Source organism: Canis lupus, chromosome 14 (assembly GCF_048164855.1).
Source record: "Canis lupus baileyi chromosome 14, mCanLup2.hap1, whole genome shotgun sequence".
Classification (NCBI taxonomy): Eukaryota; Metazoa; Chordata; class Mammalia; order Carnivora; family Canidae; genus Canis; species Canis lupus.
The window spans coordinates 38,486,420-38,514,417 of NC_132851.1; the positions used below are offsets into that span (position 1 = coordinate 38,486,420).

A 27,998-nucleotide genomic window follows, 5' to 3' on the forward strand; every position below is an offset into this window, starting at 1 on the left:
CACCTCTGTGGCCTGGAGCAATCACTCAGAATTCAGCCACTCTAAGAGCAGACCTAAGCCACGGAGCTCAGTGTACAGGGTGCTCCATGGGCCTCCCTCGGTTACCCACCCAGGCTGGACCTCTGGCCCAGGGGCGTCAGGGGACCCTGAACCACATGAGCATGAGACAGAGAAAGGAAAAGGTGACAGCACGGGGATAATGCACTGCGGCATCCGGGGCCTCCTCCTTCCCCAGCAGCAGGCCACTGAGGGTGCCCAGAGGACAGGGCAAGAGGAGGTTGTGGGGCTGGGGGGGGTCTGGCCTGAATGCAGGCTCCCGGGCCAGGGCCCATGCTGAGGGCACTGGAGGAGCAGCCAGGGAAGGGCTGGGTACAGGGGGAGATGGGGGCAGCCCTGCATTTCAGGGGGATGACCCCACTGCAGGCGGGTGGGGGACAAGGAACAGCCAGGAGCCTGCGACGTGAAGGCTCCCTCCCCGGGTGGCAACTTGAAGATGCCGAGGCTGCTTCGGGCCACAGAGCGGCTAATCGTGCCCCTATGTGGGACCCGCCCCACCAAGCTCCCAGCACAGCACCCAGACATCAGGCCCCCGGCCCCTCGCCCACCGTGTCCGAGAAGTCACACCCCGCAGAGCAACAGTCCCCTGGGCAACAGCGTGGGGAAGGCCCACGTGAGCTCGAGGTGACCCGACGCAGAAGGGCTGGCCCATCCGGGACCAAGGCCTGTTCTGGATGTTAAACCAGCAACAGGGCCCGGGCTCCAACTGCAGCTCTCCCACCCAGGTGGTAAATCAGGAGGTCAGGAGGAGCACTTATCTAACAGCCAGGGTAAGAGCGCGGGATGCACAGGGCAAGGGAAGCAGCAGGCCGTCTCGGATAACACGCAGCAAGCGCTATCTCGAAAACCTCATATTTCAGATGCGTTTACACAGGACCCCTGTGTTTCTTCCTGTAGATCAAGGTCCAGAGGCAGGAAGCAGACGACCTTGAGAGCAGAGCCACGACTTGGTGCACAGCTCCCCACTCCACAGCCCGGCACGGGAGGGCAGGGACAAAGCGGCAGGGGCGCACGCTCACTGAACGCCTGGATTCTTAGCAAGCGGTCCCTGTGCGGCCCGGCAGGTGCGGGCATGAAGGAGCAGGAACCCCCCCGACCCCCTGGCAGTGGGAAGAGGAGGCAGCCACGGCAGGGGCTGTCTGGGGCAGAGGGACGACGGGGCCTAGGCCACAGTGGGGCTCTGATGCTGCCAGCCAGGACCAGGAACTCACCTCGGGGCGGCTCCGGGTCGACACCCTCAGGGGATGGGGCCCGGCAGGAGAAGGTCTGGGCCACAGCCCGCTCCACAGGGGTGAGGGCCAGGGCTGGGGGTGCGCCGGGACCAGGACCCACGCAGCGGAGGTCACCCAGCTTGCGCCGCACCACGGCGCGCAGGTCCCGCCACTTGTGCTTGAGGTCCCCGACGTCTCGGCGGCAGTAGCCCAGGGCATTCACGGCCTGCAGGATGCGGCTCCACACGCGGTACCTGCGGGCGGGCTCGGCCCTCAGCAGCCCGCTGCCGAACAGCAGCTGGTGGTGCTTGCTGACCTTGGACACCAGCACCTCCGTCTCCTGCGGGCAGAAGTTGGGCTTCCTCTTCTTGGCACGCGTGGCACCGGGCCCCGCCAGCCGGCTGTGGGCCCCGCCGGCGGAGTCCTTCCTCGGGCCGGCAGCAGGCGGTGAGGCGGGCTCCGGCGTCCCACGGCCTTCGACGGCGACCCCTGGCCCTGGAAAGGCACCAAAAGGTGGGTGTTGAAGGCCCTGGACCAGTGGGGTGGCAGCGGTGGCAGCGGCTCCCGGGCACCTCCTCTGTGACTTCGACTTCAGGACACCACCACCTGCTCCAGCCACCGCCCCCTCCCTGCTGAGTGTCCAAGGGCCTGGGGACACGTCCCGGCCACAACGCTGCCCGAAGCGGCACCATCCGCAAGGCACTTCGCGGCCGGCTATGGCGCCCATCTCCCCAGAGGGCCACGGCCGGCCCTGCCCAGCTGCCACCATCTGGAGCAAAGCAATGTCCACTGGAGAAGGCACTGGGCTGCTCCCAGACACCCCACCCCCAGGGGCAGCCTCCTCATCGAAATGCTCCACCGTCCCGGCCGAGAACCCCGGCCTCCCTGCCCCACGCGAGAGCCCAGCACTCAGAGGGCAGGGGCAGGGGCAAGAGGGCGGGCAGGGCCCGAGGGCCTGGTGTGTACCTCCCACCCCTGCCCCCCGAGCCCCCGCGGCCTCCCAGTCTTCAGGTCACAGGGCCCCTGGCTGGGCAGGCAAACAGCCAAGTCCCTGGGCCGATGGCACTTGAAGCTTTGTCACCAGCCAGCCTGTGCTGCCGGGGTGCAGGGGCCTCTGTCGGGGCATGAGGGGCAGCCGCCCCATCAGACCACAGGCTTCCCAGACGGAGGGGAGAGCCCCCAGCCCTGCGCGCCCTGAGGGCAGCCGTGTGAGCCCCTGGGGAGCACTCAGCCCTCCCGTCGCCCCATCACCCGGAAGGCTGGCTCTACAGAGGCCCAGCGCCAAGCACCCTGAGGCTCCCTCACCAGCCCCCCTATGGGGACCACCCAGCCTCACCCCCGGAGCCCACGGGGGAGCCCACGGGGCCCTGACACGCACAGTCATCACTCGACACCCCTCCTGCCACTGGCCCAGCCCCAACGCCTTCTGCCGTCCTTGGGAGGGGAATGAGGTGGAGGGTGTAGACCAACTGGAACCCTGCGGCAGCTCGCCCCCAACCCCGCCTGCTGGCCCCCCCTCACCAGGGCTCCCAGACCCAGCACCCGAGCGGAAGTACCTCGCTTCCTGGCCCTCGGGCCTCTGGGCGTGCCCGCCGACCCCAGATCACCTTCCCCATCCTCGCCCACACAGGGGTCCCGTGGGCTGCTCTCTGGCGACGGGCAGGGGAAATGGCGGATTCCGTACTCGGTCCAACATTTAGCGCACTCTACAGACAGCAAGGGACAGTCACAGTTACACCCAGCCTGCCCACAGAGCGGCTCAGGGCGCTGCCCGCAGAGCAAGGCCCCCAGGCAGGACAGCAGGTGCCCTCAGCCCTCCAAGCATCCATGCCAAGAAGCTCCACTCAGGCCCACTTCCTCCAAGAAGCCCTCCCAGACTGCCACACCCTCTGCAACAGCCGCTTTTGCTGAAGACCAGCGCCAAGTTCAGAATTGTATGTGTTCCAGATCTTTCTTTAAACCACAACTATTCTAAAAGGTGACCCCAAACAAGGATGAAATCCCCTAGAGTGGAGCCTTCAGGTGTGGCCCACGGACCAGGTGAGGGCTCTGATGGCTGTTACCTGTCGGCGACAGAAAACGTGTAAAAAAGGACAGTATGGCCTGAGGGATGCTGGATGTTTATGACAATTCAAAATCACCACAGCAGCCAAGCAAGGAATCACTCTGCTCATTAAGCCATTGTTCCACGCCGCATCGGGAGTGAAAATAAAAATAAAAACCGGCCCTTTCTGACGCTCGGCTGCAGAGCCAAGTAGCAGCAGTGCGGGCAGCTGTGCGGCCTCCTCCCAATACCTGGGCCCCACAGGCCCCGGCACGGGGTTGGGCCCCCGGGGAGGACACTTGATTTTTCTCCTCGATTATTCCCATTTATTCAGACACTTGCCGGACACGTTTTGCCAGAATCGGTCAAACACCTTACGGCCCCTCAAAGACGTGCCTTTGAATCCCCGGCACCTGAGTCAGTGAGGGGGGTACATGCCAGAGCCCTGGGGCCGTGGCATGACCCTGTTCTCTCTGGAGCTCTCTGGAAGGGCAGTTTCCAGGGAGCGCGCTCTAGGAGGTGACACACCCACAGCCACCCCGAAACCCAAGGACATGGCCTGTCCAAGGCCCGTGCCAGCATGGGGCTCCCGGAGGGCAGCTCCTTCCCGGGAAAGGCCTCCGACTCACATGACCCAGAGGAGGGACAGCAAAGGGCCCCTGTCCAGCCCATGCTCTGTGTCCCTCTGCGGGGGACCACAGCCCAGCATGACAGGGACAGAAGGGCCGCACTGTGGAGTGGGAGGGGCCTCAGAAGGCCATCTCAGCCATCCTCCTGCCTCCAGGCAGCAAAGACCCAAAGCGTGTAGGCAGCCCATGGGGCTCCCAGCCAGACCTGGGGGCTCCACCCCTCACACACAGAGCCTCCCCACTCCAGGCAGGATGGAGGGGGATGGGCGGGGCAGCAGCCTCGCTTATTCTGGGGACGGAGGTTCCCACGCCACAGACAACGGCAGCAAAGTGGGCTTCTGCCTCAGACTAAGAACTGTCCTAGCCATCCGGGGGGACAGACATGGCCCTGGACAGTCCCAGCACGGTCTCTAGGCAGCCAGGGCCGACGCCCCACATCCAGGCATCTCTGTGGGTCTGAGGTCTGACCACGAGCCTCCACAACAGGGACCATCTCCCACCAAGGCACATCCTGTCACTCCCCCTCCTCCCGGACGACTTGGTAGGGAGCATTGGGACTGGCCCTTCCCCAAGACACCTGCGCTGGGCTCCCTTGCAGACACACGTCCCCCGGGCCCAGCCACTCACCCAGACGAGGGTAAGGAACAGGCACAGCTACCCAGGTACCTGGGTCACCATCTGCTGTGGAGCCCCCAGAGCCCCTCGTGTGGGGGCAGGACACCCGGGGAGACCAGGGGGCCCAGCTGGCAGCCCACGTCACTGCCCACACCACTACCTGATGACCCCCAAGCCGGCATCAGGTCACCAAGTCCAGCCCCTGCCCACCTCCTCCTCCAGGACGACCTCTCCTCCTCCAGACCCCCGTGGAGGGGCTGGTCTGGTCTGCCCTCCAAAATCACTTGAACTCTGAGGGGGGCCTGAGGCAACTATTGTTTGTTTCTGAATATTAGAATACACATAATTATGGAGAAAAGTTCAAATGCAACAATTATAAAGAAATGATAAAGGTCTGCAGCCGCAGCGTCGGAAGCGAAAGCCGTTACCACGGGGCTGGGAGCCTTGCACAACTGGAAGACTCTGGACACAGCCTTGTTTCCTGCACGCCGTGCACCTGTCACCACATCGGACGCATGTGGAGGTCACCAGCGATCTCCAAGAGCTGACGCTGATGCCCGTGTGATGGCCCATCTGGGCTACGCCTCCCCGGCCGCGTGCCTCAGCCACGTGGGGACAGCCTCTGTCTCTCCGTCCGCGGCCTCGCAGCTTCCCACAGCCCAGGGAGGGCAGGGCCCCAGAGGGAAGGCAGTGGGTCCGGGAGCACGGGCCTACTGCCACCACCCCGACCTCCCTCGGGGCACCAGCAAGGCTCAGGCCCTCCCGACACCGTGAGCAAGCTGTCCCTCCCGCCTCCTCCCAGCGCCGGCCCCTGGTATGAGGTTCGGAGGTCTTCCTTTGATTTATGGGAGTTCTTTATGTATTAATAATCTACCAGTTGGCTTTCTGCTGTGTTCCTGCTGCGATCCTACCACAAAGAGGTTGCCCTAAGCTCCACATAATTACCTCCAGGGTGGCAAGTACCCCACAGTGGTTGGGCACAGCGGGTCCCGGATGACAGCAGCCGCTCCTGCACAGGCCCAGATCTCTGCCCGGCCCTGCCATCCTGCCCGGTGTGCCAGCCCCTCCCTGGGAGCCTGTCCAGGTCACCCCGCAGAGGAGGGGGTGAGAAACCAGCAGCAGCTGGCCTCAGCAACGGTCAACAAACCAGGACAATGCAAGTCCTTTCCTGACAAAATTGTAATTAAGTAGACATCATTTTTAAGAGACAAGTAGGTAAGAATACATATGTTTGGAAACAATGAACTATAGTTCTAAATAAACCCTGAGGGAATAAAAAATAAATCTTGAGTCAAAGAAGAAATCATAATGGAAATAAGAAAACACAACTGAACTTTAATTTTAAAATACCACACGCTTCTGAATGCCTGACACTCAACCAATGCAGTGACCGTCTGAACACTTACAATCTCAATGTTTTTACTACAAAAGAATAAAAACAATACGAATGAAATAAACATCCAACTTAGGAGTTAGAAAAATAACAGCATCAACTCAAAGAGAGAAGGAAAAAAATAAAAGTGGGGCGCCTGGGTGGCTCTGTGGTTGAGTGTCTGCCTTGGGCTCAGGGTGTGACCCGGGGTCCTGGGATCGAGTCCCGCATCGGGCTCCCCGCAGGGAGCCTGCTTCTCCCTCTGCCTGTGTCTCTGCCTCTCTCTGTGTGTCTCTCATGAATAAATAAATAAAATATTTAAAAAAGAAAAAGAAAATAATAAAAGTTAAGAATACAAATCAATCATATAGTAGAAGGTATCAAGAAAGTCAGAAGTCAGTTCTTCAGGGAACCTTATAAAAGTGACAAACAGGGCAGCACAGGTGGCTCAGCAGTTTAGCACCGCCTTCAGCCCAGGGAGTGATCCTGGAGACCCGAGATCGAGTCCCACATCAGGTTCCCTGCATGGAGCCTGCTTCTCCCTCTGCCTGTGGCTCTGCCTCTCTCTCTCTCTCTCTCTCTCTCTCTCATGAATAAATAAAATTTTATAAATAAATAAATAAATAAATAAATAAATAAATAAATAAATAAATAAATATCAAAGTGCCAAGCCTCAGTCAAGACTAATTATAAAAGAAGATAATAGGGGAGGTACAGACAAACTGTATTAGGAATACAAAAGGGAATGTGATTCAGATACTGTGACCATTCATAGAACAGCAGCCACCACAATGGTAAACCTGCGCAGCCCTCAGCCTTCACGGCGGCTGTGGTTGGGCAGGGGCAGAGCAGAGCGGATGGAGGGTGTGAAGGCCCCAGCCAGGCCCTCTGCCACACCACAGTGTGGCCCCATCAACAACCGGCAGCTACTGGCTACATTTTATTTCAGTAAATCCAAACATCCTGGTGAAACAGACACAGGTCTCTAAGAACAACACAGCAAAACTGACCCAAGAGGAAACAGAGAGCCTGGAAGGTTTCTATGCCTGGAGAAGTGAACTGCTTGTCAAAAAGTGCTCCATGAAGGAAACACTAGGCTTAGATGGTTCTGCAGCAAAATCCCAGAAACACCTGAGGAACGTGTAGTCCTATTCTTCCAAAAACTCACATGGGATATAAACACCATGTCACTCAGCATCACAGGGGCTCAACCAGCTCAGGAAGGTGGGAAGAAGAATGGCCGCATTGGGAAAGAAAGAAAAAAAGTCCCTATTTACAAATGATGCCATCTAAACAGAAAAGTTCAGATTCTACTAATAATTACAGTAATAGAATGAGTTCAACAAAATGGCACAATATAAAGTCAGTGGACAAAAACCTATTACACTCCACGGGGAAAATGTGGTCTCTTCAAAAAATAAACTTCAAGGGGAAAAAAAAAAAAAAACAGAACGATGGAGGAGAATCTGGAGCTTCAGAGAGACTTGAGGGGCCTGAGCTGAGTCAGCTGAGCTGAGTCAACTGCAGCACGTGGGTTTTCCCAGGGCCCTGCTTTGCGAGGAGCCACCAAGCGGTCAGCGATGCCAGGGCGCACCTGACCAGGCACTCCAGCAGTGCTCCGGTGATGTGCACAGTCCCCCCCTTGCAGAGGCACAGGGATGCATCAACACAGGAGATGCAATGTGGTACTCGCCACAGAATGACATACAGGCAGCCCAAGGGGCTGGATGTGCCACAAGCGGGCACCCGATGAAGTGGCCTGGGCAGCGCGGGGGCTCATTACTTTTTTTGTGTCTACTTTTCTATGTTTGAAATGGTCCCTATTCAGAAAGTGTGAAAGTAAAGCATTTAAAAATTAAATAAAAATCTCTAGACTGTGTTTTTTCAAAAAATCCAATTGTCAAATAGGTGTATCAGCAACAAAGATCTGAAAGTGCAATATTCAGAGTGCTATCTCTTATGATAACAAAACACGTGTGTTTTTGTTTTTGTTAGAACAAATAAGAAATACATAAGACCTTTATAATGAGAGTTATACAACTTTACTGCAAAACATGAAAGAAGATCCGAGGGACAGAAAGAGACACACAAGCTGATGGACTGGGAGCCCACGGACGATAAAATGCCAGATCTCGCCACATTAATGCAGCAGATGCATGGCAGCTCCAGCCAAAACCCCGAGCCTGATGAGGGGATCCTAAAATTTATGTTCAAGAACAAAGTGCCAGAAACACCCAAGACATTTCTGAGGGAAAACAAGTGGAGCAACTTGCCGTGAAAAATACCAAAAATTGTAACTCTGAAAATTATGGGGGAGTTTTGCACAGGAAGAGAAATATTGACCAAAAGAACCTACATGGAAACATTATTCATCACCGAGCTCTGGCTCCGCAGGTCTGTGGGACTGGGACGCCAGGACAACCCGTGGTTCAAGAGAGAAACAGAGCATTGCAGCTCCGCCCTCTCCGCGCCCCGTAAACAGTGATCAGACCAGGTGATGGGAAGACTTACACCTGAACAACAGTCATATCAGCTTCAGAGCAGGTGCAGGGGCACCTGGGGGGCTTGGGGGTTGAGCATCTGCCTTTGGCTCAGGGTGTGACCCCAGGGTCCTGGGATCAAATCTTGCATCGGGCTCCCCACAGGGAGCCTGCTTCTCCCTCTGCGTGTGTCTCTGCCTCTCTCTGTGTGTGTCTCGTGAATAAATCTTTAAAAAGAGAGAGAGAGAGAGCAGGTGCAACGCCAGTATCGTCCTGTGATAGGACTCATCACACAGAAACCCAAACCCCGCATCAGACACCAGCGTCCTCGAGCCAGCCACAACTCAAACTCCACTGGCTAAGCACCCGCACTCCCCAGCAGGCACCGCACCGAAAAGGAGGCCCAAAGTGGATGAAGATGCACAGAACATTCCAGAAGGAAACCTTGCAAATCAGTAAGAGGAGGGCAAACTCCAGGGGAGAGTTGGCTGAGGAGAAATGGGTACATCCCATCAGTCACCAGAGAAACGTAAATGAGAACCAGCAGAGTACGGCCCGCCCCGACTGCAGACGCCCACCACCCGCCCCCACCAGCTCTCAGGCAGACGAGGCCGGGGCGCCGAGGGCAGCGGCTGGCACCAGCACACGCCTCACCTGCATGGCAGCCCAGAGCCGACAGCTCTCCTCCCGCTGCCAGGCCACGGGCCCCAATAGCTACGCTCCCTGGCCCTCCCATGCAGAAGGCACTGGTGAACAGGGAAACGAGGGCGCGGCATTGGTGGCATCAGGGACTTGGGGCAGAACCAGCAAAGGGCAGGGTAAAATCCCACAGTTCCAAAGTTGTGCAAGGTTCCGCGTGGGGATGCAGACGTGTGTAAGCAAAACCAGAAAGGTCAGCAAGGAAGCCCGAGACACAGGCCTCGGGGGAGGCGGTGCTGGGGAAGGGGAGGCGCCTTGGAAGGCCTGGCCAGCCTCAGTTTCCTTCTCTGTATAGCAAGAACGACACCCGTGCCGCGCCGGAGCATCCCTCCACTCTGCCGCTGGCCAAGCGCCCCCGGCACCTGCAGACCAGCTTGGTGCCGGGATGACCGTAGACCCCAGGCCGCCCCCAACGGCAGGGCAGCCCCTCCTGCTGCTGACCCAGGCCAACGCCAGCCACCCCACCCCAGGCAGGGCCAGTGTCGCTCACCCGAGGCCACAGGCAGCGTTGGTCACACAGAACCGCCCACGCCTGCCATCATCCCGACAGCAGAGGCCCGTCTACTGCCACCCCCGCCCCACCCCCAACGCTGTGAGCCTCTGTCATTACCTAGGGGCTGATAGCCTTGTCTGGAAGATCCCCCGAAAGGACCATGGCTCCCCAGGCCGCCACTGCCAGCGATGGATCCGTAGGACATCTTCTCACAGAGAGCAGGGCCTCTGCCTTCCCACAGAGCTGGAAGAGACAAAAACCAGGTCGGGAGGGAGGAGAGGCGTCAGCGCCCAGATTCGGGGTGCACTCAGGCCCCTGCCCACCCACCCGCCCGCCCTCACCGCAGGCGGCCCCACGCCCCCACCCCCAAGGCAGTGGCCCCACGGAGCCCCTTCAAAGTGCCTCCCACCATCCCACATGGGGACAGATGCTACACATCAGCTCACCCCGCGAGGACCCCTCTCAAAGGCCGCGGGGGTCCCACCATTCTCTGCGGAATCCGCCCACCCCTGCCGCACAGAGAGCCCAAGGGCTTGTGCACCTGCCACATCTCCAGCTCCAGCTCAGGCGTCTGAGCCACAGCGGGCGGCAGGACGGCTGGGGGAGGCTGGGGGCACACGCAGCACCTGCTGCTAGGACAAGACACTGACCGTCCCTGACCTCAGCGTCCTCATGTACAAAACCAGGGTAACGCGAGGATCCGCCTCCCGGGCCTGCTGTGCAGAGTGGGTGACACGCACGGTGACAGCTGGCGCTCAGAACACAACCGCCTGCACGAGTGTGACACCCGCCGTCCCGCCCGCCCGATCTGCTCCTCCGGGAACCGCAGCTCCAGGAAGGCGGTGGAGACATCTCCAGCCTGACAACCGCTCCCCGGGGCGCCCAGTGTCACCAGCTTTCTGGGTGTCTGCACATGTGCATGCAGAGACTCGTCCAGCGTCTGCCACATTTGCCACTTCCCAATGACGCTGGCACAGCTCGTTGGGCGCTCCGAATGGGCCAGGCTGGGCACGCAGCGCTTCGCGACCTACGAAAGCCTAAGTGAGGGCAGATCTGGGCCCCACGTGGGCTCACCGGGGGCGAGAAGCAGGCCCACGCTCCGGGGGTCAGCGGGGGCTGCGGAGCTTGCTGCCCGGCCGCGCCCTGCCCCTGCCGTGCCCAGGCTGTTGGCCACCCAGGGCCCGTCCACGGCCAGGAGGTACCCAGAGCTTTGATTTAGGGGCATCACATCTACCAAGGTTTCCTGCATTCAAAATCAAAATGAAGTTTTAAAATACACTTATGAATTTATTGTAAAATAACAGGAAATCCACTGTTAGATAAGTAACACATCTTTATGAAACAGAGCTGCATTTTCCCAAACAAAACAGTTGAGAGCGACGAGTGCTCGCGTTTGACTCTTGGTGAATCTCTCGGGGGGCTCGGCACACACGCCAGTTCCCACCCCTGCTCCCGGGGCCAGCTGTGACACGACGCTGGTCCGGACACAGACAAACTCAGGCCCCACACAGGCTGGCTGTCGGCGGTGGGGGGAGGGGGGGGGGCCTGGGGACCCCGACAGGGACTCAGGGTCCCTGGGGAAATCACGTTTTCCTGTTTCATGGGTCCCAGGCCTCAGATCCCGGCTGCCTGGCAGGTCCCTGCAGGACTTCCCTTCACTTTCTGGACGCTCCCAGAGGGGAGATGGACAGCCGGGGGGGGGGGGGGGGGGAGGGCAGAGACAGCTGGCAGGGAGAGAGGAGCCAGGGATGCCCGCCGGCCTGGAGGAGAGCAGGTCTCAGTGCAAGTGAGGCACCTGCATGCTCGCCAGCCCGCCAGCCTTGGGCTGCACCTGGGAACACAGGAGAGGTGGAAGACGGAGCCCAGGACACTCGGGGTCATGGTGCAGAGCAGAGCACTGGGGAAGAACAGCGTAAAGCAGGAAGCATGCTGCTGCCCAGGACCCCCGGCACGCACCCACACCTCCCTGCACACCTTACACAGGCTCGGGGTGCCACTCTCACCAAGACCTGTAAGGAGGCCCCACCGCTGCCTCCCTGGCAGACAAGGATGCGAGGCACAGAGGGGTAAGGCGCCACAGGCCACGTGGCTGGCAGCAGAGAAGGGTGTGGATTCGGCAGGGCCAGCCAGTGCCCACGATCTCACTGAACGGCCTCCCCGAAGGCGAACCCAGGCCACCCGGCCCCTCGCCACCACCCCCAGAGACAGGAGCACAGCAAGGCCTCAGAGGGCACAGTGGGCGCAGGACAGCAGAGCTCAGAGGAAGGGTGCTCATGGTGTCAGGGATGCCACCCAGGAAGCAGGAGGAAAGACCAAGAGGACTGGAGGCCAGGACCGGCCCCGCTCCCACACCCGGGGGACAGCAGTCGGGAGAGGAAACCAAGGCAAGGGGATGCGCCACCTGGACAAGGTCATCGAGCGGGCACTGTGCAGCACAGCCACACGGGCCTGCCCTGCGGGACGCACGGGCCACCAAGAAGAACCCGAAGACACGGTGGCCCCGCACAGGTGCAGAAGACGCTTCCAGACCCACATGGGGCCCGTCACTGCCCTTCCTGGGAGAGGACGCCAGGCCGCGCTCCATCCAGCACCGATAATCCAGGAAAACAGGAGGAGCAAGATGAAGGACCCCGGGGGCAGGGGTGGGTGGGGGGGCGCGCAGAAGTTTCCAGAGAGACTTCCTCGGGGAAGAGGGAAGACCGTGGCATCAGGGCACAACCAGGCCCCAGGGAAACACGCTGAGCGGAAAATGGGGACCATCCCGGTTCACAGCGGGGTTCAGCCTCAGCAGCAGGGCAGTCGGCAGAGTCCCCATGTACCTGCGGGTAGGAGGCAGCCAGTGGGGGGGAATGTGCATGTGTGCGCGTGCGTGTGCACGTGTGCGTTTGTGCAGTGTACGCATGCGTGCACATGTGTGCATACGTGTGTGTGTGCAAGCACACACCTGAAAGCACACGCCAATCCTCATCTTGCAAGTCACTAATGTCCAACTGCTGAACAGCTCACAGCGGCAGTGACGAGCAGGTCACCAAGAGCAGAGACAGGCTGTCCCGAGACCCGCAGGGTCAGAGAGCTAACTGTGGGGAGAGGAGAGACAGGCAACTGCTACGTCTCAACCACCAAGGGCTCGCTGATCCTCCAAACTTAAATATCACAGCTTCATCTGTAAGATGCCAATGACGTCACCATCCAGAAAGAAGAGTCTGGAAACAGCAGCGGGCTGTGGGGGTGTGTGCCCTGAGCAGACGACCCGGGCAGGGACCCGGCGTTCTCCCCAGAGGCTGGGAGGGCAGCCCCAGGGCCACCGAGCATCCTGGGAGGGCCACGAGGACCCCAGGCTGGCTCACGGGAGGATTAGGCCCAACTCCGCAGACACACCCTGTGCACCCACAGGGCACTGGGCACCGCGTCCCTTAGAAACAGGCGAGCCTGGTCCCGGCCTCGGGGACGTGGAGGTTCGTCAGGAGTCAGCCACAATGTCCCGTGACGAGGGCCCCAACAGGACGCTCTGCTCCCCAGAGGAAGCAGCTCAAGCGGGGTCTGGGCAGGAGCAGGGAGGAGCTGGCCGACGGGGTTTGCGGAGAGAGGGACAGGGGCAGCTCTGGGGGGCAGGCGGACCACAGGCAGTGACGGGCGCTGGGTGGGCAGCACCCACGACCCTCCTAGCCCAAGGAATGTCCACACGCACAGCGCAGGGAGGGCGCTGAGCCAACAGCACCAGCGAGGGGCCACAGCAGCCACCAGGCGGCCCTGAGCCGTGCCGGGGCGAGGGACGGGCAGTGAGAGCCAGGCTGCAGAGGCAGGAAGAGAAAGACCCCCACCCGCCACCTCATCTCACTTGCGACCTCGGCCTGCAGTGCCCTGGACCACGCGTCGACTGTGGCAAAGGCCGTCCCACCGCCGGAGCCACAGAGGGGCGCCCCAGCCCGAGGACCAGAAGCACAAAATGCCAGCGCGTGCCCTCTACCTGCCGCCCTGGGCCCTGAGCCCCTGAGGGACCTGGCAGCCAGCAGGCACCCCCTGTCAGCGGCAGCAGCGAGGGGCGCCCCGTGCCCAGGCCGTGCCATCGGCTCCCCCGACGCCGCTCCCGCTCACCCACCCGCAGCGGCTCACGGCCCGACTCCTCAATGGGCGAGGACAGGTGGACGGAGCAGCTGGACAGAGGCCACCGAGGCCACCGGCAGCTGGGAGGGCAGGCAGGCTGGAGGGCGGGGCGGATGTGGATGGGCAGGGGGCGCAGGGACGGCCCTGGACGACCTCAGAGCCTTGGGACAGAGGCCACGGGAGCGACGTCTCTGCTTCCGAGGAGGCCGCCCCCTGAGCCAGGGCTGCCAGCCGCCTCCGGCCTCCTGCCCCCCAGCCGGCGCCAGGCCCTCCCCGGCCGCCGCCCCTCCGCCCCCTGCCAGCAGCCTGAAGGGAGCCATCTGTCCCTTGCACGGCCTGAATCCTGCTCCAAGGGTGGCAGAGGAAGCAGAGGTGCCAGGGAACGCCCCGGCCACGCAGCCCTGCCCCCGGGGACAAAGCCCCTTGGCCCAGGAGAGGGGAACAGACGGACAGCAGGACGCCACCGGACCCTGGTCAGGAGGCAGCACCCGGATACAGCTCCAGGCTGGGGTCCAATGACCCCGACTCCAGGGCCGGTGCCAGGGCTGAGGCGGGCAGGTCTGGCCGGCCGGGCTTCGGGCAGGACACGACTCCGCGGGCAGCTTGCTTCCGTCGGCCCAGGGCTCGGAGAGGCGGTGAATTCCCGAGGCCACGGCCGGCCTTCCTAGCAGCAGACACGGAACAGCATTTGCCAGACGGGGATGCCCTAGGACAGGCCTGCTCCCCTCAAGCTGAAGGGGACCCCAAGGATGGAAAGCAGGTCCTGCCCATTGGGGTCTGGCCCTCGGCGGACCAGGATGAGGAATGAATCAGTCCACCTTGGGGTCTTCGCTCAGCGGACCTGCGACCTGCACGGTGAAGGGGGCCCCGAGCTGCCGCTGCACGGACGAAGGGGAGGCGGGGGGCTGGCGCGCCATCGTGAGGACCTCCAAGTCCCGAGCACCGGCCTCACCCTGACAGCCCGGGGACCTGGCCCTCGGCCAGCACTCTGCCTGGGGTGCTGTCCTCTGCCAGAGCCCTCCCTCCTCTCTACCCTGCACCAACCCCAGGGCTCACCCCACCACCCGCCTCACCCTTCTTCCCCACCCCTGCACAACCACAACCCTGGTTAATCCAGCTTTCAAGGCAGGACTATGCCAGTGCCCACACACCATCCTGGGACCCAGGCAGGCGTCGGGCTGTGGCACATCCTCGGTGGCCGGGTCCCCTCCCTGGACACACGGTGAGCCCTTCCTTCTCTGGCCACACTGCCAGGCCAAGGCTGAGGGGCTGCGAAATAAGGCTCACAGCCCTGACCACGGGGTCACTGCACTGCTCTGTACCCGTCCTTTGTCTCCACGTCACTGAACCACAACAAGCAGCGTGGGCTCGGGGCAGCGCGACAGGACCCAGGTCATGCCCAGGAAAGTGCCCAATGCAGAGAGCACTCTTCGATGCCCTTTGTTCACGTGCGACTGTCAGCAGTGGGGGTGGGGAGGCTTCTGGAAGGAGGCAGGGCTGCGTGGAAGAAAAGCACGAGTAGGGGCTCCAGAGGGAAAGTTGGCTGGGGCCTCCCCCACCGCCCGATCCTCCCACCGTGAGCCACCACCGGCTCCCCAGGTCACACACCAGGCCCGCTCCGCCCCGTGGGCTGCTCCCCCCGAGCCCAGCTGCCAGTCCCAGGAGGCCAGGGCTGCGTGGCTCAGAGACCACAACGCAGCCCCCGGGGCCAAGGCTGGAGCCCACAGTGACACGCAGTCCCACCACACTGTTCCAGGTGGAGGCTGAGCCACCCGGGCTGCCTGCTGACAGGAGGGCCATGCGGACACCACGAGTCGGCCCACGCCAGAGCCGTCACGGGGGACTGCCGCCGTGTGGACCTGCGCTTCGCTCCCTAGGCTGCTACCCACAGGCCCATCACAACGCCTCAGCCACACCAGTGTGCCCTCACGGGGTGCCAGGAAAGCCAAACCAGCTTGGAGACCCTGGATGAAGGGCACCGCATCACAAGACCAGGCTACCCAGCGGACCTGGCCCTGAGTGCAGTCACGCCTGGCACCAGCCCAGGACTGTCACGTGGAGGGATTCTGGGACGTGTTTGGAGTCACGGGGGGCCCAGCACGAGGACGGATGGATACCACGGGTTCACGGGAGGGCAACACCTGTGCCAGCCACTCCCTGATCTAACTCGAGCCCCTATTTGGAGATGAGAAAACTAAACTCACAAAGTGGAGGTCACTTCTTCCAAATCGCAGACTCAGGCGGGATCCAGGGGCAGGCCGCCGACCCACCGGGGCTACAGCTGCTCCCGCCGCCTCCCCCACTGCCCGGGTGTGCTCTCGGCAGCAGGCACCAGCCTCAGGTCCATCCACCCCGCGCGGGTCCTCCCTGCCAGACCACACGCCTCGTAGGGAGAGGCCACCTGTCACTCACCCGTCCCTCACCCCAGCACCACCTCTGCCCCGAGAGCACCACCCAACTGGAGCTGGGAGTCACCCATGTGCATTCAATTTTCAGCAGGTGCACAGCACAGACACGACGTGTGCCCACAGACATCACTGCGCACACGGCTGTGCATGCACGTTCATTACTTCCAGCTTTGCCCCCGCACAGCCACTCACAAGCTCCGCCCTGAGAACACAAACACGACCCTTAGACGAGAGGGTCGCCTCTGAGGTAGTGTCCTCACCGGGGTCACCGTGCCCCGCCTGCAGCAGAGAGCATGTATCCGAGGACCAGGGAGCACCATGCCTGCAGCTCACGCTCAAGCTGTCCCGGAGGAAACACGCGTGTGTGTGCCACACACGCAGACACCCGGAAAGATGAAGCCCTGGGGGGGAGGGCGCCGTGGGGCGCACACGATGTCTGTTAACCTGGTGACTCTTTAAATCTAGAATTGTCACATCCAAAAATATTAAGTTAAAAATAAAATTAAAACTCATTGGAGATTTTTTTTATATCCTACAAGTAAATCTGTAAGACAAGTACAGGATCTGTGTACTGAGAACTAAAAGCATCACATCAGAAAGCAAAGTGCACGTGAGCAAAGACACGCGCCGGGGCCGGGGCCGTGCACCTGAGACCACAGGCATGAAGGCTCCGGCAGCGGCACAGGCACGTATATTTCAAATGCTTCCTAAAACCAAGGCAGCCCTCCCATTTTAAACATACTCTGTTAAATAACTCTTAGAGAAAAGAAAAAAAATTGAAAACAAAGCTAAAATTAAGAAATTTCTAAAAAAAGAACCCAAACAGTGAAAACACTGCATAAGAACGTTGATAAGATACATTTAAAGCAGCGATCAGAGGAAAATTCATAACACTAAACATTCTATGAAAAAAGGTGAAAGCAAACTAAATTCTCAGCTGAGAAGTCTAGAAAAAGGCACAGAGCACGGAATCCTGAGAGATGCTTATTGAACGCCTGCCCTGCGGGCGCTGAGGGCAAAGGGAGGAGCCCCCAGAACGGTGTCCCCTGGGTTGGGAGCCTCCGTGGCCGTGTTGTCACGAAAACCCCCCTGAGCCGAAGCTGCTGGCACGCAGGGGAGGCCACGGGGACGGGGACCATGCGGGAATGCAGTCCCCTTGCTGAACCTGTCCGGGAGCTCTCTCCATAGCACTTAAGCCAACCTCGGTTTGATTTTGTTATTCGCAGCCCGAGATATTTTGACTGATATGATGACTGATTGCTTTTTTAGGAAAAGCAATAGAAGAATCCAAATGTATCCAAAGGAAAAAAAAACATAAATAAAAATATTAACATGGCACAGACAGAAAAGCAACAGACCTAATTCATGAAGCAAAATCCTGTTTTCTAAAACAGACCCACGAAGAAGACAGCCCGGCAGCTAACCGCCCAGAGGAAAGAGGGAGGAAGCACACGTGCATGAAAAATTAAAAGGGAAGAATCGTCCCTAAACCAGAACTAAGGTTAAGGGATCCTAAGGCCCCACTTGCCAGTCTCTACGCAAGGAAGCTGTAAAAGCCCAGATGGAAAGGGGTTCGTCTCAGCAGAGTGGAGTTACCACAAGTGACCCATCGGAGGCAGTCGGAACAGGCCAACTCGGAGAGAAGAAATAGCAACGGTGACCGTAAAGCCACCCCCACAGCAGTGCCACGGCCAGACGGCACGCGGGGATCCCGCTGCATCTCCGACGCTCCGCAGTCATCCCAGGGCGCAGACGGTGCCGGGGGCCCGCCCGGGTCCTGGCAAAGCGTGTACAGCCTCGGTGCCGGGAACCTGGGAAACACGGTCCACGCACACGGCCATCCAGTTCTGCGCCGACGCAGAGACACTAAGCAGAATCCTGAAGAACACGATTCAGAGCCCCAGCTGTTTATTTTTTCAGGAAAGCAAAGCGTATTCAACGTTAGGAAACCCACTGGCCAAATGGACCACAGGGAAAGGCTCACAGGCCACCCGCGGACGCCAGCCGGAGAACTTTCTGGAGATGACGAAGTCAACAGCCCTTAGCTACAAGGTCCAGGGGCAGGCACAGGCGCCCCACGCCCGGCACCATGCAGCGCGCTCTGGAGGCAGCGGCCAGAGCAGCTCCACGGCAGGCAGGGGCCATCAGGAGACCAGAGCCGGGCGCGACGGGCCCTCTCTGTCACCGGCACGACGGCAGGCACCCACGCAGAAGCCGAATGTGACGCTGCGGGTCCAGAGACGGGGGCAGAGCAGCCGGGGGCGACCCTGCCAGCCAGAGAGCCGCGGCCGCCACACGCAGGCCCAGCTAGAGGCCGGGGCAGCCAAGAAACCCCACTCAGGACAGCGACGGCAGCACACCTAGGAACAAACTTCCAGGCACGTGAACAGCCCCCGGGAAGCATCGCTCAGAGGAAACTTGACAAGGCTCCAGGAAGAAGGAAGGAAGAACTGCTCCCACGGAAAGATGTCCCTGGCTCGCAGGGAGGACAGCCCGATCTCATGAGGACGTGCATCTTCCACCTGACGCAGACACCGGCGGCAGCCCAGGGGCTCGGCAGGCTGGCGGGCAGGTCGCGTGGGAGAGCAAGCACACCCACAGAAAGGACCCCCTCCCCAGATGTGCGACGTCCCAGGGCAGGCGGTGCTGGCGCAGGCTCCGACGCACATGGGTCGGGAGCACATCCCGCCAACTGAAAGGATCCGACTCAGAAACCACACGTGCCTGATGCCACTTCTCAGAAATGTCCAGAATAAGCACATCCACGGGAAAAGAAGGGAGACAGGAGGCAGCCAGAGCCGGAGGCACAGGGGCCCGGGGACAGACCGCTCAGACTGTGCGGTTTCTGGAATTAGAGGATGATGATGGGGACGCCTGGGTGGCTCAGTGGTTGAGCATCTGCCTATGGTCCAGGCCGTGATCCCAGGGTCCTGGAATCGAGTCCTGCATCAGGCTCCCTGCATGGAGCTTGCTCCTCCCTCTGCCTGTGTCTCTGCCTCTCTCTCTCTGTGCCTCTCATGAATAAATAAGTAAAATCTTAAAAAAACAACAAAAAAAAAGAGGATGATGATGGACACACAGCTCCGTGAACAGATGGAAAACCACTGAACCGTCCATTCCCAAAAGAAGGGCGAACTTCAGGGCACATGAATTATATCTCAATTAATGCCAGCAAGTGTCTACAATTAAAACTCTGCGCGAAAACATAAACCAATTGAATAAGAAAGTCTAAAAACAGACCCAGGTACATATGGACGTTCGGTGCGTGATAACTGGGGCTGGGACATCTGGTGAGCGGTGCGGGCGACAGAGGGGCCAGGCCTACCACGATACAAAGAACATATTCCAAATGCGTCGGGGCTGTGTGGGCCAAGAGCAAAGTGCCTGGGAAAATTAGGCGCTCCAAAAGGTGAACTCCTGTAACCGTGCACAGGGAAGATTCCCAACAGGACGCAAAATCCCAATGGGGTGAAAGGATGACTGCCCCCAGGCCGGGCGCCCAGCCTCGGCAGGACCCAAAGAGCAGGTGCGGCCCGAAGTGCCAGGGCCACCCAGGGAGCTCAGGGCCTCCGTGCACAGGCCTCGGCGTGTCCTGGGACTGCGGCCAGGGCTCCGGCCACGTCCCCGCTGTTCCTGCCACATGGATACTCACCAAGGCCCAGCGGCTTGTCCTCCGACCCCTGCTCCCATCCCCTTCTCTGCTCCTCCAGGCCACCTGGCCACGCCGACCCCCACCTACCTCCCTCCCCTGTCCGCAGAGACGCTGGGCCTCTCTGGGAGCACCTGGGTACTCTGCTGTGGTGCCACAGAAAGAAAAGAGAGGGGAGGGCAGGCCCCCAGGACCAGCTCCCCAGGAAGACCACCAGCTGGTCTTGGAAGTGGCCACAGGGGCTGCTCAGGCCACCGCAACCCTGTCACAGGGCAGTGCCCCAGGAGCCCAACGCCCAGCACGGCTTCAGCACACGGGAGGCTGGGCCAACCCCCACCCAGGAGGGAGGCAGGGGGACGGGAGTGACAACCTGGACTCACCCCAACACCCCACCCCACTCCCAATTGGTCCAAGTCACCACCACAGAGTGAGGACGATCCAGCCACTGCGGCCCACCAGGGGGAGGTGAGGGTAGGCCTCAGAGCTCCCGCCAGGGCTGTGCTTGGGCCACACCCCCAGGACCTGCCCTAGGGCTGCTGGAGGAGCCTGGGGTGCTGAAAGGCGGGGTACCCAGACTGCAGGAGACCCCGAGACCACCACGCAGTAGAGGAGGGCTGGCCCCAGTGCTCTGCGAGGTCACCCCACCACCAGGCCCTTCTGCCAGGAGGGATCTGCCTCAGGCCAGGCCAGGGATGTGCAGCAGGGCCAAGGAGGGCTGGGGTGGGGAGGCCAGAACAAGGAGGGGTGGGGTGGGGCGGGGAGGGGCTGGGGGAGGGGCTGGAGGGGGGTCTGAGTGGGGAGGGGCTGGGTGGGGAGGGGTGGGGAGGAGTGCGGAGGGGGGGCGGGGCAGGGAGGGCCTAGGCTCCCAGGGCTGGAGTGAGGAGTGACGAGTGAGCCCCGCCCCCAAGGCTGGGGCTCCAGAGCAGGACAGGGGAGCTGAGCCCACGCCTGGGCCTCTGCACAGTGACCCCCGGTGACCCCTGCAGGCAGAGAGGGGCGGGGAGGGCAGGGCGGGGGCAGGACTCAGCACCCCTGCAGCACAACACGCCCGCCCCGCCCCGTGAGATGAGAGGGCAGCCAGAGGAGCAAATCCAGGAACCGTGGAAAACCTACAGCCCGCTCACTCGGGACGCGGCTTCTGAGCTCATCACTTCAGAAGTGGGAAATCCTCGAACTGAGGTCCCTGGAGAATTCTCGCAAATGGAAACAGTTTGAAATGGGAAAGAGGTGCTGGTAGGGCAGAGAGAGGCCCGACGGAGAGGGGACCAGGGGCCTCGGCACCCCGCCCTCGGGGGCCCAGAAAAGCCGCTGTGGCTTGCAACGCCCCCCCACTGCTGCAGCCCACAAATCCATGCCGGAAAGAATCCACAGGGCAGGTGCCCTAACACCAGACTCCCGGTCCCCTTCCCCCAGGGAGGCAGCGGGCTGGAGGAGAGACGAGGCCGGGATTCAGGAACCCCACGCCTCCACGGCCCTGCACAGGATGGCCTCCCACCAGAGCAGGGCCCCCTGCCCCAGGCCCTGCTCTTCCTGCTGCAATGCACCTCTCGGGGCTCTGGGCACCCACCCTGCATCCAGGCACCCCAGGAGGACAGGGTTAACCCTCCAGCCGCTGCCCTGGAACCTGGCCCACCCTGTGCCCCGGGGGTAGGGTTGGGGGACAGGGAAATGACTACACCGCAAGGCAGCACTGGCAGCAGTAGGCCTGTCCGCCCTCATCCCTAGTCCCTGTGGGAAAGACGAAGGCAGGCTGGCAGAGGACATGGTGGGCGCCCAGGCGGGACGGGCCCGGGGTTGGCACCAGCTTCCTCTGTTCCTCAGGTTTGCCAGGCAGGCCTGGTCGCAGCCGGCCGCAGGGCCAGCCCCCTGGGCAGCCCTGGACGCGTCTCCTGGTCAAGCCCACTGCCCAGTTAGTACGGTGCACAAGGCACAGTCTCTCAAAGCCCCGATCCTTAACGAACAAGTCAAGCCTTTCAGGCTGAAAGGCACCGTTGCACCCACCAGTCCACACCACGGGCACAGCAGCCACACGCTGGGGTCCTGACATGGGGGAGGCGGCTCGGTCCCTACCAGGCCTCCGCCCAGACAGCAACCAAGGAAGAACAGTGTGGAGGAAGGAAGGAAGGACGAGGGGACCCTGGTGGGAGGCTCGTGACCTGCTCCTCCTTTACAGGCCAGGGCGTGAGGAAGCTGCAGGTGTCCCCTGTGCCTCTGACCAGCCCTGGGGCCACCGCACGGCCACTCCTCCCTGAATCCGTGCACACTGTCTCCTGCAGGGCCACCCAGGAGGGAGTAGGAGAGAGAGTGGCCCTGCTCCCCGGTGGGGCCACAAGGAACCCTGTGTTCCCCTGCAGGGAGCCCTGAGCCCCTGTGGGCCCTGTGCCTTGGAGCAGGTGAGGTGAGGGACAAGTCAAGGACAAGTGGGCCCGCACACCCAGGGCCACAGCATGGGGGTAACAAGCCTCTGGGGACGGGCAGCCTGGGTAGCCCAGCGGTTTAGCGCCGCCTTCAGCCCAGGGTGTGATCCTGGGGTCCCGGGATCGAGTCTCGCATAGGGCTGCCTGCAGGGAGCCTGCTTCTCCCTCTGCCTGTGTCTCTGCCTCTCTCTGTGTGTCTCTCATGAATAAATAACATATTAAAAAAAAAAAAAAGCCTCTGGGGAAACAAAGAATGCACAAACCCATCTCCGAGACCCACGGCAGAAAGCCCACCTCCCCTCGGGAAGCAGCTGCAGCAGGCACCCCGCCAGGACCAGGGCTGGGCAGGGGTGCAGTGGAAGACAGAGTTCAAGGAGAAATGTGCTTCACTGCGCAGCCCCCCCCAGCCACATGCACTCACCTGAGCTCACACAGGCACCAAGGAAGGAGCCTCCCCTCCCAGAGCCCACCCCGGCCCACCCACCACCCAGTGCCCCGACAGGCCTACAAGCCCCTGGAAAACACCAGGCCAGTTCCTCACTTCAGCAATCGGAACAAAACAATCCAGATAGGTGAAAGGGTTGAGGATTTCAAAAGTAAATTAATAATAAAACAGTAAAGCATAACCCAAAAGGAAGTATCTCCCAAATACCAAAGCAACATTAAGCACACACTCAAGAAAACAGATTTGGCAGCGCGTTACATTTAAAAAAAAAAAAAAGAAAGAAAAAGAAGAAGAAGAAGAAGAAAAAGAAGAAAGAAGAAAGAAGAAAGAAAAAAGAAGAAGCCTTTTGTAAAATTAAAATGCAACACAGGCCAGATTAGAAGACAACCAGTATCGTAGAGACACAGACACAAAGGCTGCTACGGTCCGTACACAAAACGCTCCTACAGACTGGTTTCTGAACACACTGGAAGGTAGCGTGAATGAGAGCAGGGATGCTGTGGACACACAAGGAAGACACATGACCTGTGAGCAACCGCAGGGGCGCCCCGTGCGTGCAGGGGTGAACACGGCCGTCAAAACGCCCCGAGCCAGATGCGGGAGGTGTGTGCGTGCCGGGTGCCTCAGCTCCACACCACCAGGTCGCAGACAAGGCTGCAGGGCACAGACCCACCTGCTGAGCGTCACCCCAGGAGACGCCCCGACACAGGTTGTGGCCGCCACTGAGGGAGGGGGCCACCCCGGAGGGCCACGCGCGGCCGACTCCGTGTGCACGAAACGTCCAGACAGGCCGTGGCCTGGGGCCGCAGGGGGAGGAGTGGGGGGCTGCTGCGGGCCGGGCTGCCTACCTGAGTCACAGAGATGTCCCGGAACCACAGCCCCGGGACGCTGCTTGTCGGGTGCGCCCACGCGACCCAGCCACGGGACACGGGAGCCCCGCGGGGCCCTCAAACGTTAAAGTGATCACAAGACCACGCCGAGGGCCGTGGCCGGGCGGCAGGTCAGAGACGGCTGTGGGCAGATGAACCGCACTCGGGACCCGGCCCCCCGGGCACTGCGGAGTGAGCCCCTGGGGCTCCCCGAGTGTCTGCCAGGCAGAGAAGTCATGACAAGTAGCGGAGCACCCTGACCTCACCGAGCAAACACATCAGTGCTCCCGGGTTCGCACGAGGCCCACGGGGGACCTGGGGGTTCTTGGGGGTCGTGCAGGCTACCAGGGGCTGTGTCCACCGATGTGTCCTCAGGTCCTCAGGAAGGGAGCAGCAGGCACGCAGCGAGCACCTCGGTACACCCGCGGGGCCCAGGGCCCCCCACACTGCGCAGCCCGCCCGGGGGCTCCTGCCTGCACAGCGAGGGACAAATCCGGTCCCTGGTCCCGCCCACCTGCCTGTGCAAATGCCCCCCCATCTCTGCTTCTTGGGGGAGGACGCTATGGGCCAACCCTGTCCCTGGGGGGACGTCACCCCAGCCGCAGCCTGGCCCAGGAGGCACCCAGGCTGACCCCGGATTCCATCAGCACGCGAGCCTGGCTGGGGCGCACAGTGAGCCCTGACCCCGCATCTCCCAATGTGGCTCTCAGGGTCAGACCAAGGTGCCACAGGTACCTTCAACCCCCATGGCCTCGGCCCCCAAGGGCCTCTCGACACCCCCAGGGCACTGCAGCCAGATGAAGAGGAGCACGGACGAAGGGAGGCGACACCAAGATCAGCAGCAGGGCTCCCCACCCCGGGGGCCCCCCACAAGATGGCAGCAGGGCCCCTCCCCATCCCAGGGGCCCCCCACAGCCTCACCTCCAGGCAGACTGGTCTCTGCCGCCAACCCCGGGGTACAGGCTGCTGCGGCCCCTCAGGGCCCCAAGACGCCCAGTCGGCACACCCGATCGGCCCAGACCACCACACCTGTGGAGGTGCCCCGACACACCTGACACGGCTGGTGCTCAGATGAGCGAGGGTGCAGTGCTCCTCCCCTGTCCCAAGAGCCTCCTCCCTCTCCCCACACAGGAGAACTGGAGCCAGAAGGAGGCTCCCGTCTGCACCCACCCCGGGAAGCCTGCCTGCCCCCCCGGCCCCCCTCCGGGAGCTCTGGGCAAATACCTGCCGCCCCACGGGGGATCTCCCCGGCTGCCCGCCCCCCAGCCAGCCCCACAGCCGGGCAGCCAAGGCTGGGGCCCCCCTCCGGCATCTCCGCACCGCCAGCCCCCCGCTCAGCCCACCAACGTCTGCGGATGGGCGACTAACGCCCAGAGCCAGGTGCTGGGTGCGGATGCCGGCACGGAGGGAGCGACTCCCCACCAGGCCCCGGCCCCCCCGCCTTGTCCTTCCCAAGCCCAATGCGGCTCCGCTTCAGAGACGCTGCGCCCTCCGAGGGGCCGAGGTGGCGGGCAGGGGGCGGAGGGCAGGAGCTTTTCCTCCGTGTGGCTTTTCCAGTGACAGCACGGACAGGCCAGACAAGACCTTCGCAGACATGCCCAGAGGCAGGCACGGCCACCTCCCAGGCCCCGGGCACATGCGACCGTGTGTGGAGGCCCAGGGGGTAGGATGTGCCAGGAGCGCCAGGCCACTGGGCCCGACGTGTGGCCAGAGCGGCCGCTGGAGACCGACGCCGGGCCCCCTGTTCTGTGGTTCGCGGCCGCCTCGGGTGGGGGGAAGCAGAACTCAGACCCGCTCCCCAGGGGACGCCACACAGAGGACCGGGTGCGCACGACCGATCTTCCCGTTTGCTTCAGCGGGAGGGCTGGCAGCAGGCTGAGGCCCGGCCCCGCCCGCAGGCGACCTGGGCGCACCCCTCGCCTCCCTGAGATGCACCTGACCACGGAGCCAGGTGTGCGCCCACGCCCGCCCTCAGGTCACCACCCCGACCACTTCCGCCTCACGCTCACGCGCACCCAGGCCAGATGCTCGGCCCCACGCGCCAGTGTGCCAGAGCCAGAGGCAGAGGAGGCCCAGCTGGAGGTGTTGTTATAGCAACTTGGACTCCACGCCACGCACGGTGCCAGCCAGGCACCCCGGGCACCTCACGGCACAGCGCCCAGAACGGGCCACGGGGAAGCAGGCTCGAGAATGAGCCTGGGCACTCAGGACGGCAGCCGCGCACGCCCCTCTCCCCACCTGCCGAGCCCCCCCCGCACCCCCTGCTCCCCGGGGAAGGCCACAGGAGGCCCCCTTCCGGCCTGGCACTGCCTACCGCCCTGCTGCCTGCTCCATGCGCCGAGCCCTCTCCCAGGATGGGGGCGGCAGAGGGGCAGGAAGTCCGCCTGGGTCGGCGAGTGGGGGCGGCCCCATCCACACTCAGACCCAGAGACTTCTGGCGGGGGTGGGCGTGGGCAGCAGGGACAGGCCTGGAGGGGGGTACTGTGGCCCTGCGTGCCTGGGCACAGCCCACCTGGTCACCATTTGAGCCTCGGACCCAGAGCAAAGGAACCTTTACTGTCACTCTTCAGAGGGGAAACAGACTCAGAGAGGCAGGAACCTGTCCAGGAAGCCCAGTCAGAGACCGAGGGGGGATCCAGCCCAGGTCCGTGTCCTGCCAAGGCCCGTGCTGGGCCGCAGCTATGGGACAGACCGGACGTCCGGCTGGAGCTCGAGCCATGCCTGGGTGTCACATGTCCGCTCTCTGCGCAGAGGCCAGCGAGGGGAGGACGGCCACAGGCACCACAAACAGCATTCAACACGCAGAGCCCCAGGACCCCTTCGAGCGGGGCCAGGCACGGAGGGGTTGCCTGAGGGCGCTGCTGAGCCCCCGGGGCACAGGGCAAGGGGGCGAGGCACACACCTCCATGCCGAGGGCGCGCCCTGTATGACCGCACACCAAGGGAGGGAGGAAACAGGGCGCCGGGGGCGCTGCGAGGAAGGCCCACGCAGGGGAGCAGAGGAGACACGGGACCCAGCGCCTTCCCCAGGCAGGCACGTCACACAGCCCCCAATCTCACCATCCTATCACACCGCCCCGCCAGGAGCACCAGCGGCAAGACGACCCCACCAGGGAACCTGCCATCACCCACAGCAGCAGCGTCCTGTCCTCCCATGAGCCACCAGCCGCAGGGCCACCAGCCAGACCAGGAGCACCTCTGCTCCCTTGCAGCGGGGTGACGTGACGCTCAGCGATGGGAGGCTACTAGCAGCTTCTCTGTTGTTTTAACGGGAGGAACGCCAGCAGGTTACTGGCTGAGGGGAAGACCCTTGCTACCAGATGGGGGCAAGAGCTGCAGCAAGGTCTCAGGGAAGGTGGCAGGGGGGAGTGCGGTCCCCCTTCTTACAGATGGCAGAGGTAAATCACAGAGGTGTGCCCCCCAGCCAGGGTGGCAGGGTGGCCGGGGTGGGGCAGGCAGCAGGCACCAGCCAGGCTCCCAAAGCCTCCACCCTTCACCACAGCATGAAAATGCAGACCCGCCTAAGAGGGGCCTCCTGCCCACCTAAGAGGGTCTGCGTCCTGCCCAAGCCCCACCTGCTGGTAACAAGCGCCATGCCAGTGGCTCAGACACCAGGACAGCCCTGCACCTCCGGCCGCTGGCCCCCGGGGTCTGCAGGGAGGAGGCCCCACCAGGGTCAGAGGCTCCCGCGGGGACACCCAGAGCTGTCCGTGGTGCTGGACGCAACAGCCCCATGCCATGCCCTGGGCCATCCTGTCCCCCTGCCCGGGGCTCAGCCTGCATGCCCGCCATCCCAGCGGGAGGGAGCCGGGGCATGGACGGGTCCTCACCAGAGCGGGCATCCTGCTGCCCCTCTCACACTTCCAGAGTACTGGACACAAGGAAACAGACCGAGCATAGTGCTTCCTACCTCCCTCCAGAAATCGCACTTAGGTGATGAGGAGAATGACCCCCCAAAAATAATCAAACAAAAAATGTAAAAGCTCACACTTCATATTCAGTGAAAGTAGGAAACAAATACCATTTGCAGGCCCCAAAACTCAGGTACAGGCTACAGAGAGCAGGTGAAACGGGGCAGGCCCCTCACAGGAGGAAGCATGGAGAGGTTCACGGGTGGTGAGGGGACCAGAGGCACGTCTTGGAGCACGTCAGCCGCGGCCCGTTCCCTAAGTGCTACAGGAGGACCTTGAACCACCGAGAGAGAGCTCAACAAGCAGGGCAGGTGTCAGGGGCCCCCAGAGAGGTCAGCTGGGCTGCAACAACAGCGAGCCACCTGCGGGACAGCTGTACCTCTCACCAAGGCAGGGCAGCTCTCTCTGCGGGGCAGCCGCTGCCTCTATGGCAGCAGTGGAGGGGGAGCCCCCGGAGGCTGCCCACTTCCAGGTCCCCACACCCCACGTCTCTGAGAACTCTTACAAAGAGCAGAGCCAGGAAAAAACCAACTCGTTTCAAAACAAAAAATAAACTCTCAATAGCCAAAATAATGCTGAAAAAGAACACAGCTGGA

The 27,998-nt window shown here is 61.8% G+C and overlaps 1 protein-coding gene across 15 annotated transcripts in view; it reads right to left on the bottom strand.

Moving 5' to 3' along the window:
* TSNARE1 (t-SNARE domain containing 1) overlaps positions 1-27,998 on the bottom strand; it is a 146,064-nt gene that overhangs the window by 99,452 nt on the left and 18,614 nt on the right. For 13 of the 15 annotated variants that reach the window (XR_012006935.1, XR_012006934.1, XR_012006933.1 and 10 more), the window contains exons 2-4: positions 9,718-9,843; positions 2,825-2,974; positions 1,269-1,763 (exon numbers count right to left, since the gene is read on the bottom strand). Coding sequence is in view for 12 of the 15 variants with exons in the window: in XM_072774707.1 (XP_072630808.1) it covers positions 1,269-1,763; positions 2,825-2,974; positions 9,718-9,805 (733 nt within the window). In the remaining 3 variants the exon portion in view is untranslated. The remainder of the gene's footprint in view (positions 1-1,268; positions 1,764-2,824; positions 2,975-9,717; positions 9,844-27,998) is intronic. The other 2 variants (XM_072774700.1, XM_072774701.1) reach the window with 1 other exon arrangement.